Source organism: Varanus komodoensis, unplaced genomic scaffold, assembly GCF_004798865.1.
Source record: "Varanus komodoensis strain SLA01 unplaced genomic scaffold, ASM479886v1 scaffold29_1, whole genome shotgun sequence".
NCBI lineage: Eukaryota > Metazoa > Chordata > Lepidosauria > Squamata > Varanidae > Varanus > Varanus komodoensis.
The window spans coordinates 7,318,812-7,336,476 of NW_025335759.1; the positions used below are offsets into that span (position 1 = coordinate 7,318,812).

Below are 17,665 nucleotides of genomic sequence, written 5' to 3' on the forward strand. Positions count from 1 at the left end.
CCCCCCCGGCAGGTAATCTTTCCCCTTCTACCAATGAAGTTATGTTCGTGCGCGCGCGCGCAACCCCCCCCCCGGTCAACCCGCCCTTTGGAATGCATAATTAGGATGAGCAAGGCGGGGGTGTAATTGAGTGTCACGTGGAAGAGGATCGCGTGTGTTTTTACGTGAGTGTATATGATTTGGCCATAGGAAACGGAACATGGCCCAACAGTCCGCTTCTTCCCTCAGGGTTAAAAAGAACCCGAACCTTCCTCTCCCCCTCCCCCTCCCCCTCCCCCTCCCACCCCCACCCAGATTCAAGAGATAAAGTGTGAAAGGGAAAGGTGTGCGTATGTGTCTGAAAGAACTGACACGAACCAGGATGTACCCCACAGCTTGCAGAACGGCAGAAGGTTACATTTTTTTTGTCTCCTGGGAGGGAAGAGAGCTTAGATTGCCGCGCGGTGTGGGGGGGGGGTGGAGGAGGAGGAGGAGAGAGAAAGCAAAAGGAGGGGGAGGGGCAAGCCAGCAAGGTTTGGCATTGGGGGAATTCTATTGTCTCTTAGAAATTTGGGAAGCCTTAAAAGGCCCTCTGGCCCTCCCACTGCTATTGTTCCAGTGAAGATGTAGCAACCTTTCTCTCTCTCTTCCCTTCCCTCCTCTTGTTTTGAATCTTTCCCCACCACCCTCACCCCTCCCTTCCCTCTTTTTTGGGGGCTGGTGAGCTGCTGTGACACCCTCTCTAAGACTGGCAGGCAGAGAGGAGGAGGAAGAGGAGGAGGAAGAGAGGAGGCTGCTTCTGCCCAAGTCCACCATTTCCACCAGGGGTGCAGAATGGGGTCTGTTTCTAACCAGCAATTTGCAGGTCAAGTGAAATTTTTATACCCAATTCTCCTTTCTTCTTTTAAAAAAAAATCAGGTTCTCTTTGCTTGTTTGCTTGCTTCTCCCACCCGCAGTCCATCCTTGTTTTGAAAATGAGCCGTGTTCTAGGAAGTTCTTTCCAATTCGAATTCACGAATAATTATTACAGCATTTTCAATTCCCCCTTTATATATCAACTGAAAGATATCTCTGTCGATTCCTTCATGTTAGGCTTTGTTACTTTTAGGGAGGCGGCTGTTTGGACACTTTTTAGGTTCACCATGTGCTTTTAGAAATTGGAATGGAGATGGTGGAATTTGGGAAACTTTTTAATGCCTTTGGCAGCTGAAGATTTGTTTGCATTTTGGTTAGGTTTGGCTCGGTTTTGTTTTTTAAGAGTGCGTTCATTTAAAAAAAAAATCCAAAATTTCCTTTTAAAAAAAAGCAGCGTGTTTGGAGTGTTTTCTTTCCAACCTCTCTCTTTCATGGAATCAGATTTACACACTCAACCTCTCGAAATCTTTAGATAGTTTTAAATGGATAAGCGTCATTCTCTCCTTTTCACCCTCCTCCCTGTAACTGTGCGGGGTTCCCCCCTTCGCCATCCAGTGATGTGGATTTCAAACAGAGAACCCACCAATTTCTTCGATGCTTCGAATTTTTTCAGCCACTCTGTGGAATGTGGAGGAGGGACGGGAGTTCGGATTTAGTGTGTGTCCCCCTTCCCGGGTGATCTGCATTTTTGGCTGGGTAATCCCCCCCCCCCCCGACCATTCTCCGTGGGTAAACGTTTGCCATTTAGGGAAGGGAGTCCTCTCCTCGTACTCCCCAGCCTCAGAGTCTGGATGGCTTCTTGCCGAACCACTCGCGCGGGTGCGCCGTGCGCTCGGCGGGGCTGGAGGTCCCAGCTGCTCCCCGAGCTACCGGGGGATGGCGGTGGCATTCCCCGCTGGGAGGTGGTGGCTTGGCCGGGAGGTAAGCGAGTTCTCCTCGTTCAGCGGGGCGCTTCCTGGGTGGCCCCGGGCGCCCCCACCGCTGCCGCTGGGGAGGGAGAGGGGGCCGCCTCCCTTCGCTCGGCCGCGGCTGCTGATCCGCGTGTATGTTCGTAGGTGGCTGCGCCAAGGCGGGCGAGGAAGAGCCCACGGGAGAGTCGCCCAGGCCGGACGAGGAGAACCAGCCGCTCTTGCATGGCGCCGGGATCTGTAAATGGTTCAACGTGCGGATGGGCTTCGGGTTCCTCTCCATGACCAGCAAAGAAGGCATCGCCCTCGACTCCCCGGTGGACGTGTTCGTGCATCAGGTAAGGGATGGCGCGGAGCGGGAGGAGAGGGTGCATCGGGGAGAGGAGTTGCCTTGGGCTGCGGGCGGGCGGACGGCCGGCCGGCCGGCCGAGAGAGCGCGCTTCCCCGGAGGGGCCAAATACGGGGGAAGCCGGCCTGGGGCCTAAGACGCAACCGGCGCAAACCGTGGGCCTGCGGTGCCGGGCGCAGCCTGGCAGGCGGCTTGCGCGCGCGTAAACTTTGGGGAGCGCCGGGGGGCAGCGGAAGGCCTCGTGGGCTGAGCTGGTGCGGGGCGCGCCGGGTGGACACGGGCGCCGCGCGCGCGCGAGGGGAGCGAGACCTGCCGCAAGCGGGGCAGCCGGGTGGCCGGCCCCGCGGATCTTCCCCGCCCTGCCCGCGCGGCGCAAGAGGAGCGAGCCGAGCGCCGGCTCCTGCCCGCGCTCAGTGCCCGCTTGACCCGGTTTCTAGATGGTGTACCGCCGCGGCGTGGGTCCGGCTGGCTTCGCTTGCCCCCCATCCTAGCCCCGTTAGGCCTGCCTCCTCTTCTCGAGGCGGGGGGTTCAGCCCCTGCGTCCCTTTCCCATCCGTGATTCCCAGAGTTCAGGAGTTGCCTTGCTGTAGAGTGTTCTCGGATCGGTCTCAGTTTTCCCTCTCCCGTTTTCGAAATGGGTCGCTTGGGAGTTCGCCTCGCAGAGGAAAGTGGGGTGTGTAGGGAAAGAATAGTCGAGATAATTGTACGTTAACCAGGCCGTCGTGGTGTCGTGGTCGCTGAAAATTCGGAGAAAACGATCTTCTAGAGTGATTGAGGGCAGATGAAAAAGATGCTGGCGCTGCAGGCCTCCACGTGGAGCAGCTCCCTTTAAAATCTCCGTTCCAAGTGAAAAAGGCCTTCCTTGACTTTCTTTGATTTCTATGGAATAGGGAAGCAAGGCTGCAGCACTGGATCCAGATGTGGCCAAATTTGACAGTACGCTGTTCGAAAGAACGTCTGCATTTGCTGACTTATTCCTTTGTGGTGGAACTGGGCAGACTTCAGTTTTCTGGGAACTACTTTCTTGTTGCTGTTGTTTTTAGAGGCTGAAGATATACCAACCAAAGCCTGGTGTAAAAGAGGTACATTCAACAGTTAAACTTGGATCCTGAGGTTTTGTTTGGAGTAGATCCTGCAGGCTGAAAGTCTGCCCAGATCCCATACAAAGGGGTGTCCCTTTATATCAGAATATCTTCACTCCATGCCATTCTGTAGCACTGATTCCCCAACATATTGCTAGAAAGGCTTGCAAATGGAATTTTGTCTGGATTTGGGATCCATCTCCACATCACATACACCTTCCTTGCCTGTGATTAGCTTGTGGTTGTCACACCTGCAAAGTTTCTTGCAGCTGTTCTAGTTTGATTCATCACTAAAGAATATTCATCCACAGCAGCTGCTCTCTCACAACCTTTCAGATCAACCAGATGATGGTACTTTTCTGGGCAGATATTTATCATGATCATCATCTTTTACAGAATGGTTTTGGATTTTGAGTGTTATTTAGGCTGCAGTGTGACTAGATAGGCCTTTGGTATGATCCAGCTCAAGTTCTTAGTATGGATTCATTCAACTGTTCAGGGGGCAAGCATTAAAGAGGTTTATGAAATTGTGATTGGGGAGACACAGGGAAATAGGTTGGCTGTAAATTCAGGACTCCTTCACAGAATGAAAATAAGGGATTTGGTTCTTTGCAATGATAGCACTAGCTTAGCAGGCTTTTAAGGTTAGAGAAATTAATGGAGGACAGAGCTACAAATGGCCATTAGGTACCAGAGTTTGATGAAACCTTCAAGTTTCAAGGCATCTCTCTGAATGCTAGGTCCAGGCCAGTGAGAACAATATTTATTTATAATCCTTATTTATTGTTGCTTCTATATTCTCAAAGAAGCCCTGGGAAATGTGTATGATCCTTTTCCTCTCTGTTTTATCCTGACAGTAACCCTGGCTCAGAGTCGGCTAGTTGAGCTTCCAGGTTGTGCAGGGACTAGAACCCAGATCTCCCAGGTCCCAGTCCAATACTTTTACAACACACCAGCTCCTTGTCATCAAGAGAAATATGGCTTTTTATATTGGCAAATTGGGAGGAGATGTACTGGACTTGAGGACCAAATGCAAACATGAAGTATGCCATTAATGCAAATGAGGTTCAACTTCCTTTCCTATGAGATGGTTGCATCCACTCCAAAAATGATCACAAAGCTGCCTTGCTGGTTCTTACTAGGGTCCATCTATTCTAGTCTAGCAGTCAGTTCTTAGTTCTGGCCAAGTTGCTGTGGAAGCTCATAATCAGGGTATGAAGGTGGTATCTTCTATTTTGAGTCAGGGTCACGGTTAGAGTGTTCAACAGGGACTTGGGGGGCCTGCATTCTAGTCCCTGTTATGCCACAAAAATCATTGATGATTCTAAGCTTGTCTCTAACATACTTCACAGGGTTGTTGTGAGGATAAAATAGGGATACATAAGCTCCATTTCATAATAATAAAATTGTGCATTTCTCTTAGGGTTGGAAATTATTATATCCCATGTTTCTTTCTCTTGCAAGGAATTAAAATGGCCTATAAGGATCTGAATAACTGCTGGATCTTATACTTCTAAAAATGAGGAATCAGCACAGCCTAATCTGATACAGGCTGTAACCCCATCCTAACTTACCCAGGGTTAAGCCCCAGTAAATATGATGGGACTAGGTTTTGGGGTTGAGTGGGGTTGTGCTCTTCATCCACATCCCTAAAAGCAGATGGTGTGGCTTCTACATAAAGGCATCTTTCTCTAATATTTACAATTCAGCCTGATAGAGTTCTGGAAAGCCCCATTGCTTGCTTACTATTGAGTGATGTGTTCTGGTTTTGCTCCTAATAAAGGTACTGCCAGGTTCTGAGTTTTGTATTATTTTTCTGCTAATGGAGCAAGACAGCTTCCTATGGTTTTTAAGGTACTCTGTTCATGGATACCCAAAAGGTGGCATCTTATGGACGAACAGCATTGCAAAGGCATGACAGCAACAAATCTGAGTTGTACAGAATCCTAGACCAAGTTTGTTCACCATCCTTGAAGCACTTCTTGATCAACTTAACTTTCTCAGAGGGGTCCTGTCAAACATGCTTGCAGCTAGAAGCCCTGTTTGTTTTTCTATGTGACACCTCTTTCCTACCTTGATTTTTAGAAGAGTAAGATGTGGAGGGAAAATCTGTGAGTGGGTTTGCACAACCATGGCTTAAATAATCCCCAATGTTATGCAAATGCCCCCCAATCTAAGGATTTGATTTGGCTCTTGTGTTTGTACTGGCTAAGGAACTTTGGATGGCAGCAACCATTTTGGTTGCTGCAAAGGGGCAGGCTTAAATTTGGTTAAGCATCTCCAGAATGTTTGCATGCTTCCATTTCAGGTAGACTGGAAATGGAAGCAATCAGGTCAGCAATCCTGCTGAAATAAGCACACCTGTTCAAAAGTAAACCTACTTTAAGTTAGGCATTCACTAGAATTGTTTAAAACTTCAAGCCTGCATTTTTTGCTAGACACACAGGGATGGATCCAGAATCAGCCTAAATAACCACACTGAAATCAGTTAGACTTGAATTAGTCATGACTGACATGTCTCATGGATTTCAGTGGGTTATCTCTAAATTCAGCAGTAACAAATACATTTTTGTTGTTGAAGTTACTTTTATGGTGTTTGGCATGTGCAGAAATTGTACAAGAGAAGCTTAGGTTTCTTTGCACTTTCAGCATAGCCCTAAGCACAGTTACTGAGGTGCCCCATTCAGGTCAGTTGGACAGACTTTCTACAAAGGCTGCATGTTTTCTCAGAATTAAGTTCCATTGAGTTCAGTGTGACTTTAATCCTATCCATGCTTGATGGGGACAAAGTGCAATTCTGTGCATCTTGGAGGTTTGTGCCAGAAAGTGCCCAAAGAATGGCACCTTTAGGCATCTTTTTTCCTAATACAAGTACCTTATTGAACTCAATGAGTAGTCCTATAGAGGGCCACAGTTGTTTTGGTTCTTGCTGATTTGTTTGGACAAATGATATTAAACATAAGGAATAATTCTGGTTTAGAAGTGCTTTATGTAAGCTCCAGAGGGATGAAGATGGGGGATTTGGCTTGCTACAGTGGACACATTATCCTCTAGTAAGACAAGTGAACTCTGTGTTGTATATGTGTACAAGTGTGGCATAGGATGTGCTTGTGGCATTTCATTGATTGTGTGTTGAATACATTTGATAAGGCCTGTTCATGTTGTGCCGGGATACCAAAAGAGGAAGCCTGGAATCACAACCCCCCTTGCTTTGTAGCTGTTGCAGGAGCTTTTACTCTTGAGTACATTGGTTGAAATCTCCGGTGTAAGGCAAAGGCAGAAAAGGGAAGGGCTTCTTTTAAGATATATATTTTACTCTGACCACTCTTCCCTAGGGTTTTGCTTTCCTTTCCATCCAGGCAGATGGCAAATCTACAAAAACGGTTAGATGTGACCCCTGATTTCTGCATTTTACTCTCCCTCCCCTCCCAGAGAATGATTTCTTCAGGCCCGGTCTTGGATTCATTGATGGAAAAGCCCAGAGGGAATAGCCAAGAATGCTGATTTCCCTGTTTCCTCTGGAGGGATGCAGATTCCAGCTATTGAGTAAATGTGAAAGGACAATTCCTTTTAACTTTAGGCCTTCCTCTAATCCTTGTGCCTTCCTGATGTATTCTGGCTTGGGCTGCCACTCTCAGAATCCCTTGGCCAGTTATTACCAGTCAAGTGTGCCTAAGGTGGGACCAATAGCCACGGGGGATGCTGGAGCACAACACGACTGGAGGGCACCAGGCTGGGAAAGGCTGCTGAACCATATTGCAAGCCACACAGGTATGTGGCTAAAGTTTACCTGTCTGGCTGAATTTAAGAGAAATCAATCCTATCCTCATCAGGCCGAAGGAAAATCTCTCTCTCTCTCTCCTCCCATATAATTATAATTATTTTTTAAGGTAGCTTCCATTTTGTGCTTGTTTGTTTGCAAAATTCAGTGAAGAATCCAAATTTTAAAGTCTGAAAGAGCAACTCTGTGCAATCTTGAGCTTTTACTGTCCCCAAGCAGTCTAGATTTCTGATTGCTGGCACCAGTAGTTCTGCACACAAAAATTAAGTAGCCAGAGTGTCTCTGGCCATTGTAACAAGCTTGCTCCACCCGCTCCCCCTCTCCACTCCTCCTAGGAAAAGACTACCACATTCCAGCTTCCTTAATTCATCCAGGGTGGGAGAAGCCCTTAACTTCAGGGCATGCTTTTGTGGCCACAGTTTAAGTGCCCCTCAGTGCTGTCACATACTTAAAAGTGGTGTGAGAATCTACAGAAAACTCTCCTGACAAGAGAGGGAAAGGCAGGCCAAAATGAGGAAGATGCAAAAGAAAAGATAAGATATTTTCCTAGGGATCTTTGGAAAAAAGTATTCTTTCCTTCTTCCATCCTTTTCTTTTCCTGGCTCTCTACTCTGCCCCTAAGTCTTTGCTTCTCCTCATGAGAGTTGTTGCTGTTAGGGTATCCATATACCCTATATTTCCATATAGGGTATCCATATACCCAATTCTTACATGGATGAAGAATTGCTAGACTGTATCCATGGAGGCCCAGTCTTCAATGTTATTCTCCAGAGCTCTGGATTGGTTCAACCCAGCCCTGAGTTGGTGCCAGTAGAAGGTGCTTCATGAAGGGGGCCCTTTGCCAGGCCTCCCCACCCCCACTGCAGCAGCCAAAGAAACATCTGCCCCAAAAGAAAAGGCTCTACCTTCACAGCAAGCAAGCAAGCAAGCAAACCTTTTCCATTGATCTGGGATAGGGCTTGAATGGATTGAACAATGTTGCTGCATCTGAGATGCTTTGGATGACAATCAATTGGCTGACTTTATCTCTTGTGTAATATAAACAAGCCCTAGTAATTCTTTCCAGATTTGCATGTATAAATCAACCCATGCAAATTTGTGTCATATGGGCCTGGCACCCACCTGCTAATAAACATTAGACAAATTATGGCAGCTGGTCAGTCAGGAACTATTAACCATGATGGCTTAAAGGAAGTTTCCTGGCTAGAGGCAGTACACCTTTGGCCCAGGTTCATATTATCACCACTGCCTGCCTGCCTGCCTGCCTGCCTGCCTGCCACTGCTATAAATGAAAGTGGGCTGTGACATGTGCTAGGTAGCGTTCAATATCCATTCTGGACATCCAGATCCAGAATGGATTCCAGAGGTTGTGGAAGGGTTACACAAACCTCACATAATCCATGGTCTGTTGTATTCAAATGGCCACCCCACACCAAAGCATGAGGTGAAATCGGCCATGGTGGTCTGTTAGTAGTCCAATGAATGCTGGTTGCCATGGTGGTACCAGGTATGACCATGGCTGCTGGCCACTTTTGTCCCCTGCGACCCAGGCATCCACAGATGTACTCGCCACTTCACTGAAGCATGTGCCCTCAGCTTGGGCAAGGCACCTGGCATTGCAGAGGAGGGATCACATTTCCAGTGCTGCTTTTGAGCAAGAAAGAAAGGGCCGGAGTGCCATCCACACAGCAGGAGGACCTTGTTTCTTCTGTGCATGGCAAGAGGATCTCCTTGCCTACAGTGCAGCATCCCTCCAGGGCTTTGTGGGCAATTGAAATGGAATTTAAATAGCTATTTTTAAGTGAGTGCCCTGATGTTAGGGTGCTGAGGCCTCTACCGATGCCCAGAGATGGCCCAGAGATGCTCGATGCTGGTGCCAGCACTCTGGCAACAATGACATGGAAGGCTGCCTTTTTTGTGCTTATTGTTGGGGAAAGAATGCTACATTTCTTATAACCCTGCCTGTGGCTTGTTAGGTCTGTAGCAGAAGACAGTGGTAGAATCCCAAGGAGAGCAATTGAGTTGTACTTTTAGGACTGCATGTTGGAGAATAACATTTGTAAAAACCCTTTGTGAAAAATAAAACCCAAGCATATGCTGCAAGTAGAAAATGAGCACAGCAGGGAGAGGCCTAGGCTAGAACTTTTCTCCTAGATGTGCTAGATTTTTACATTCAAGGTGTTTCACAGTTTAATAAAAACAACACCTGAACGCGCACATTTTGCAGTTCGAAGTCCACTCTGTGATTAGATTCAGTCACTTGTGTCATGTTGGCTGTGGTGGTTGTTTTTCCCAAGTATCTCTTTGTAGTTGTGTGAAGTGCTTTACACTGAAAGCTGGACTTGCTCTGAATCTGTATTTTGGGGGATGCTGGGGTTCATAGAAAGTTAATTAGTGTTTCCACAAGGAGATTTGTAATGACAAGTGAGCACCATTTATTTGCACCATGGCTGAATTTCCTGAGCAGTGTACAAATGCAGCAGCATGTGTCTGGCTGAATTTAAGGTGTGTTCTTGGTTCACACAGAGCAACAGAGAAGCTACTTTCCTAAGTGAGTTGGGTATGACCTCATAGCAGGGGTATGAGTCTCACTCGAGAAGAAGGTGGCAGAGCCCCACAGATGACATGGGCCAGCTTTATCAATCTACCGTCAGCCAGAAAGGTACACTGTTCTGAAAGCACAACAGTAGAACTAGCAACACATTCAGAGCCAGTATCTCAAGTGCTTGGACAGGCCAAACATTTTGTAATAAATTAATGATCAAGCATTTTAAAAAATGGGCATTTTTTTCTAGCCTGTTCTTGAAAGGCTGGCTAGAAATATAGATTGATTGGCTTGGTTTTTGTTTAAAGTGTTTATAGATCATTTTTCTGCCAACAGTCTAATATATTCACCCCAGAATAAAAGCAGAAGGAAAACGTTCTTTAAAACAAGCCAGGATGAAGCCAACTTGACCACCCACCTGGAATTCCATAGCCAGGGTGAGTGCAGAAAAAGTCCCGTCTGGTCTTACCTAGTGATGGTGCATCATGTAGTAGATCTTTTAATGAAGCTTTTACGTTATGGGAAAGCTCATATAGGAAGAGGCAGTCTTTCCGATGGGACTTAATTTTCTTTCTGAAAAGTTCTATATTTCTTTTAGAAAGAAGCTACATTTATTTTCTATCTGAAACTGATGATTGAGCTAGAAGAAAACACTTCTGAATGTTGTTTAGACCCAAATGTTGAGACCTAAAACCCACTGTCTGTCCCTTTACTGGGCCTCCACCCACCTTTTCCAGAATTAGGTAAATGTATGGATATCTCCAGTTCCAGAGCAAAATTTTGTGGATCTTCAAGCACCAAAGAAGAAATATACCCCTGTGCATCTGATTGTCCTGATTAGCAGCATTCATACCTAAATGTCAGAAAAAGGAGGGTGGTGAAAAAGATGGATCTGGTTGCTGGCAGTTAGATTCAAATGTTTACAGGGCAGGATTTGAAGGGACATGGGGCAGGCAGGCATCTTGTTGAGGTTAAGCAGGCCAGGGCCTGGAGGAAAGGCCACCTGGGAACTGGGGCTGCAGCACTGCACGAGAACACTTGCTTTGTTCGCACTTGCTTTGCTCGCAGGGGACTGGTTGGGTGTGCAGCTTGTCCAGGAGGGACAAGGGGGAACCCTGCCTTATGCCCTGGAAAGCTGCTGCCAGTCAGTTTCAACCACTACTGGACTGCATGGGCAAGTGGTCCAATCCAGTACAAAGCATTTTCCTGTGTACCTGTCCCCATTTGCATCACCACATTGGAAGAAAAGTGGGATATAAAATAATGAGCCGGACTGATATTGAGCACAATACACTCTGCTTGTTTCATCTACCAATTTTGTTGGCTGTCAGTCTGCGGGGAGGGTGCATGGCTCAGTCATGTGCTTTGCAGGTTGAAGGGTCCCAGCTTCAACCCTGGCACCATGAGCTTAAAGCACTTGATATCTGATAATAGGGAAGACCTCTGCCCCAGTCATAGCTCCAGGGAGTCATTGCCATTCTCTTTGCAGGACCAAATGACTGAGTCTCTGACCTGCACAATTCCTGTAATGAATGTGCCGGTGTGTGTCATGGCCATAGAATGTTGAAACATAAGCAGGGACTTCACAGTGGTGGCACTGACCTTTTGGAATGCTCTCCTGCATGTGACTCAAGAGGCAGGAATGCTGGCAAGTTTTAAATGCCTCTTGTAAGCACATCTGTTCATACAAGCTTTCCATGAGCTGTAAGATACCCTGGTTTTACCTGCTTTATTATCAGGAGGTTGCTTTTGTTTTCAGCTACTTAATAGTTTTATCTCATTGTCTTGCATTTTAATGTGGACCACTTAGGTCCACATACCAAAGCATACTGCCAGGAGCATGCTGAGAATTGTAGAACATTTTTCTATCTAAGCTAGCATAGGATTGCATACTTAAGGAAATATAAATGTCATATAAACATTTTAATTGTAATATTTGTAAACATGTATGGCAACAGCATGTACTTAACACTACTTAAACCTGAGAGAAAAAGCTACTGAAAATGGTTGAAATACCAATCAATTTTAGTAATCCAGAAAACCATGTCTGAGATTCTGACAACCATCTACAATTTTGAAACAGCCAGTCTTGCCGAATATTGTGATTGGCATCCATTGGTGGTTACTGGTGAACTTATGAAATGGACTATTGATGTGGAAACAAAAAAATGTTCCAACACACCTGGAGGGAAGGAGGATAGGGAGTATGGGTACAGCGATCACTGGCAGGCCAGAAGTAGGTGAAGAAAGAGATGTGACTGATGTCAATCCTGTTTAGAAGCGCATCCCCCCAAAAAGCGAGGTGTCCTTTGTCTGTACCAGACATTGGGCTGCTTTAATTGCAGCAGTGTCATTGATAAGTCTCTCCTGCTCATTTACATATGTGAATGATAACCCACAGGAAGTAACTGTGGAAGAAAGAAGAGAATTGGCCTCTTTAGATCTATTAAATCACTTTATTACAGGAACCAGGTTTGAATAGCCCTTCCAGGCAGGGGGCTAGTCTCCATCCATCTCTCTGCCTCTTTTCAGCTATCCATCTCCTTCTTCCCCCATCTCATCTGATAACAAAGCAATCAAAATCTTGGCAACATGCTTTCTCTTCTAAGTAGATAACATCTGCATTCAGGAACCATGGGTGTTGAAATGGAAGTTTAGTTTTGTAGGGTAAGGACACTGAGGAAAAGATGGGGCACATCAGGATAGGCTTCAAGAAGGGTGCAGAGAAAATATATGGGGAATGACTAACCTGGGTATTTGCTTCTCTCTTGCTGCCTCTGTTACTCTAATCCAGCATTTCTTTATGCCAAATGCTGGGACAAATCAGCACTTCTTAGTGTCAATAGTGTTCCATTGATTGCTTGCCCACTGAATTTGTTGTCCCTCACCTGCCTAATCCTGGATTATTGAATGCCAGCCCAAAGAGGGGAAGCACTCTGTTCCTCTGGAATATATGTGGGTTCAGACTTTGATGGACCTCATGTGAAAACGAGTTGCTCAGTTGGTAACCAGCCTCCATCAATAACTCTCAAAGGAGCTGTTTATGAATGCTACCTTCAAGAAGGCATTCTCCATTGTTTTAAACTCATTGTGGTACTGATACCACTAGGCTAGTAGTTGCCTGGAAACTTTTCATAGGTGCATTGTTATTTTTAAATGGTTATGAGTTTGTTAGTTTGGAACTCAAGGTTTTGTGATTAGGCATCCGCCTGTGAAAGGTGATTAAATATTTGCCTTGGTGGATCATCTTGGTTTTTGAACACCCATTTTTTCTTTTCTATCTTTTGATGAATTCTGTCTAACTTAAAAGCTTGAATCACAAAAGCTCTTATCACACTATAAAACCCACCCAATTTATATGATAGCATTCCCTTCTATGGACTCAAGCCCAATTCATATTCAATCATGAATATGAAGATAAACAGAAAAATGAATAGGAACAAAACCAGGGGCTCTCAATGGCCATAGGATAACAAGCCTGGCCTTAACCTGTAAAAGCAAAGGTCTTAAGACACAATCCCACACATGTTAAAACAAGAAAAAAAGTCCTACAACTTGCAGCATTCTTGAGCCAGCACCAAATTTGTCACCATGGCCAGAAATATTCTCTTATCCTGTTTGATCACAGGTACCACTGGGGTTGTAACCATGCACCAAAGTGCTCCCCTAGAGGAAGAAAGCTTGGTTATGCTAACTGAGCCATGCACAGGAAAATAAATCTCAGATAAGGAATTTCTATGCATTTTTAAGGACTAACTTGTTCTACTACAGCAAGGCAAGGAATTTCATCAGCAGATAGAAACGGTTAATGTTATGAAATGTATGTTTTTGCATTAGCTGTTTTAAAAAACCACAGCTACTTGGCTAAATATCTATGCACATTTAGACAGGAAAGAAGCCCATAGCTAGCAGCATCCTAAGGGCGTGCTGACAGTTGGGGCTTTTTTTTGGGTGGGGGGTTAAGTAGGCATAGGACTGCACCTAGATGGGTCACAATAGCTATCTCGTGTGTCCTTGCAGGCAGGGGTCTCTGTTTCAGACTGGGCTGGGGTCATGGGTCTATTTCACTGTGCTCCCAGGTTTCTTTGCAGCAGTCAGATTTCTTACAAAGTAAGGCTCATGTAGAAGTAAAGAGTTGACGCAGTTATTGTGTTCTGGTACACTTGGAGCATTGCACACAATATGATGGCCCATGCCATGGTCTAACAGTGGATGATGCAGCAGCCTTGTTAATGTAAGCAAAGTCTGGTCAGCGTTTGGAAGGGGCCACCTAAAAACTCTGTCCCAAAGATGGCATATAAACGCAGCAAATGTGTTTAAGAAAGCAAACAAATTTATCTTTCCCACACACAGCTTTCTACAATCAGTTTAATTTCCTTTGAACAAAATTGGGTATTTGCACATTTAGATTTAACTGGATAAGACCTACATAATACGAAAGAGGATGTGTGTCCATTCATCCATTAGTGCCACAGTACCAGGAATATACAATGTAGATGTCTGAAACTAGACATACATAGCAAGGGGTATGTACCTAGGGGTTATTTTGTTTTAAAATGTATTAATTAAAATTTGTTGTATTTCTTTGGTGTCTTTTTGAGGCCAACTAAAAAAAAAATCTGACCATGAAAGGTCTCTTCCCATAAAATCTTAGTTATGTAAGTTTTTGTTACGTACATAGTAACTACATAATGTAACTATGTATGCAACATATTTTTGTTACATACTTTTATACATAAAACCAATCATATGTACTGGGGTTTAGCTGTAGTCAGCTTTCCCCAGCCTGATGCTGTCCAGCATGGTGGACTACAATTCCCATAATTCCTAGCCAGCAAGGCCATTTTGATGGCCATAAATTACCATCCCCTAGTGTGGGTCAAGACTGTGCAGGGCTTTGAAGGTGAGGATCTAACAGTGGATAGAAAGCCAAAGGAGAGGTTTAAAGATGGGGGAATACAAAAACTTTATCAATTTTAAAGTGTTACAACAGCCTTGCAAATATTTCCCATTTTTATTTATTTTTATTTTTTATTTATATTAATATTTATATACCACCCAATTCCCATAGGCTCTGGGCAGTTTGCTCCTTTTTAGAAGATCAACTGTCCAAACATCTACCTGGAATTGACCTAAGAGGTAGGAATGGAACCACTGCAAAGCAGCGCCTCCAATTTCCAACTCCTTCAGACGATCCAGAAGGATACTGTGGTTTATAGTATCAAAGGCTGCAGAGAGATCCAACAGTACCGAGAGGGACACACTGCCCCTGTCAATTTCGAGTCATTTATGCGTGCTAATCCTTAGTTTTAAAGCTACTGGTTCTTTTCCTTAAAGCCCACCAGAAGTACCATCTGATGTGTGCCAGGTGGATACATGAGAGAAGACTATTTTGATGGTGGCATTTGGGCTTTGAAAATTGCTACTACATGAGAATTACTCAGATCCTTCTCTGCCACAATGTTCATGCCCAGTGGTTTAGGCAAGTCTTTACCCTGAACAACAATATCTTAAGGATGCATCCTCTGCATATTTGTATTTTTAAAAGCCCTATAACTCCAAGAATCCTTATAGCCACCTGTGTTAGCTGGAGAATGCTGGGAGTTGCAGAACTTTTTCTGTCTGAAAATGTATAAGATTGAGCCTTAAATTGCTTTGTTATTAATATGCTCACTGACTTTTTATCTACGCCTCTCCTGAAAACCTAAGTTAGTTGCAGGGTTGATTACATTTAGTATTTATTGTGTGCTACCTTGAGGGTTCTGTATGGAAAGAGAGGATGGAAAAATTCTCATAAATATATACTTAAATATTTTTTACATGCCATGTGGATTTTAGCAAAGGAGTGACAGACCAGACAAACCCCTTCCATGTGCCTTTACTAATTTAAACAAACTGAGGAAGTGGAGAAAGGTGATTGTGCTTGATGGATTACTCTGCAATGTTTTAATGAGTGCAAGACTGTGATCGGAATGGCTTTTAAAATATTAACTGTTGTGCAGTTTATTTCAATGCATTGTGCTCACAGCAATGTTCCTTCTACCGTTGATCGGAGGTGAACTAGGGGAGCCTCTGGGAACAGAGAGATAAAAGCTTGGGAATTGTTTAATGGTCTTCTGGTGTTTTGCAGCAAAGAACTCTGAACCCATAGTGAGCCAGGGTTGTTGTTTTCCGTCACTAAGGGTTGTATATGCTAATTGATGGGTATTTTCTCCCCCCCCCCCTTTGTTTGGTGGTGGTTGACAGCAGCAAGGGTGCTTGAGCTCCTGCACAGAAGGTAGTAATGAATGAATGTACAGTGCACTCCCTCTCGCTCGCTCGCTCTCTCGCTCTCTCTCTCTCTCTCTGTGTGTGTGTGTGTGTGTGTGTGTGTGTGTGTGTGTGTGTGTTTCAGTAGGCTGATTTGTCCTGTGTTGGAGAGATGGAATGTCAGAATCTTGAATGGGGGGGAGGGGCTTTTGAAAGCAGAAACAGTTCCTTGCAATAACTCATTGATGTTCAAGGGTCCTAATCTTTGAGAGTAAACACATGTATGTCTCAGTTTCTTGCTCTGTGATTTCTTTTTAAACAAATGTTTTAGGTGACTTACCTGAAGCATTTAGGAGAGCTAGGCTGGTGTAGTCGATAAGAGTGCTAGATTGGGTCCTGGGAAATCTGGGTTCTAATCCTTGCTCAAATACAAAGTTCATTGGCCAGTCATGGACTCAGCTTCACCTACCTCACTGGTTTTATTTGGAGGAAAACTAGAAAGAAGGACAAGGGTTTGTTATATTTATATTTCACTTTATTCATAGGGAATATGGTGGGATATAAATATAAATTCATTTAGTTCTAGAGCCATGATTCATCCCGCTATGCAGCATCCAATTCCCATAGGCAAGAAAAGTTAAGGGTGCAACTCTATGTATGTTTAAAAGGAAAGGCCTACAGCTCCCAGCATTCCCCAGCCAGGTGTTGCAGGGCTTTTTTCTGCACAAACATGCACAGGTTTGAAAGGAGGTTGGGAGGTGGGTCTACACATGCTTGGGATTTGTCCAAACATGCCTAAGTTTCTAAGGCTTTTTTTTCCTGTGCATTGGATTGCAAGCTAATTTAAATTGTCTCCCATCATGCATGCTCAGTCTTGGGTGGTCGTGGATCTGACAGATTACCACTGCTTCTGATCTTAGAGGATGCCTTATTTCAGTGCACTTAGGTGTTTTTGTTTTTACATTTTTATTTGGCAGTTTTGGCACAAAACCTTGGATTCGGAGCATCTCTCTAAAACTGATGCTGTCCAGACCTTGTGTACTTCAATTCCCACTGGCCCCAGACAGCATGGTCAAGAGTCAGGAATGTTGGGAGTTGTGGTCCAGGGCATCTGGAGGGCACTCAGCTAGACCAATGGCCTGACTTGAGATAAGACAACTTCCTATACTTTGCCCTGATGTGTACATTATTTTGCTTATGCTATCCTAATTTCCTCACAGTTTGTTTTGAGGCTTGCTTTGCTGTGATGTGTGCTCAAGATTCTCAGTTGCCTGGGAAAAGCAGGGAGGAAAATATTTTAAACAAACAGAAATGCATGCTTATATGGGATCAGTCATGCTGGCAGTTGTTGGATTTTCCCTTTGCATATATAGGGATAAATGTGCCCTAAATAAAATATTAGTTTATTTACATGTGGGAAATCAGCTTTCTAATGAAATGTGCAATTATTCCATATCTTTGAAAAATCACAATAATTACCAATTTCAGGATCTCCTTGTAATGCCTGCAAAAGGCACACACTTAGAATACAAGAATTCTGATCCCAGGATTGTGTTTAGCATTCCAGAACTGAATGAAGCACACAAACCTAGAGGCTTCTACACAAAATATCCACCAAATGCTTATTCAAGGTGTAGGTACAGCTCTACAAAGTTGTAGATTCAGAAAAAGGCAGCTAAAATGATCAAGGAACTGGAACAAATCTCTCATTGGGAAAAGTTACAACAGCTGGGGTAGTTTGGCTAGAGAAAAGGGGGAAGCAAGGAGAGTCCTGACAGATGTGCAAAAAGATGCTTGGTGTGGAGACAGAGGTGAGGAAGACCTTGTTCTTGTTCTCCCATTATATTCCTAATGGA

At 44.7% G+C, this 17,665-nt stretch overlaps 1 protein-coding gene across 1 annotated transcript in view; it reads left to right on the top strand.

The window, feature by feature from the left end:
• Nucleotides 1-813: 813 nt before the first annotated feature.
• Nucleotides 814-17,665, top strand: part of LIN28A (lin-28 homolog A) — a 37,022-nt gene continuing 20,170 nt past the window's right edge. The window contains exons 1-2 of the mRNA XM_044435128.1: nt 814-844; nt 1,951-2,141. Of these exons, the coding sequence (XP_044291063.1) occupies nt 814-844; nt 1,951-2,141 (222 nt within the window). The remainder of the gene's footprint in view (nt 845-1,950; nt 2,142-17,665) is intronic.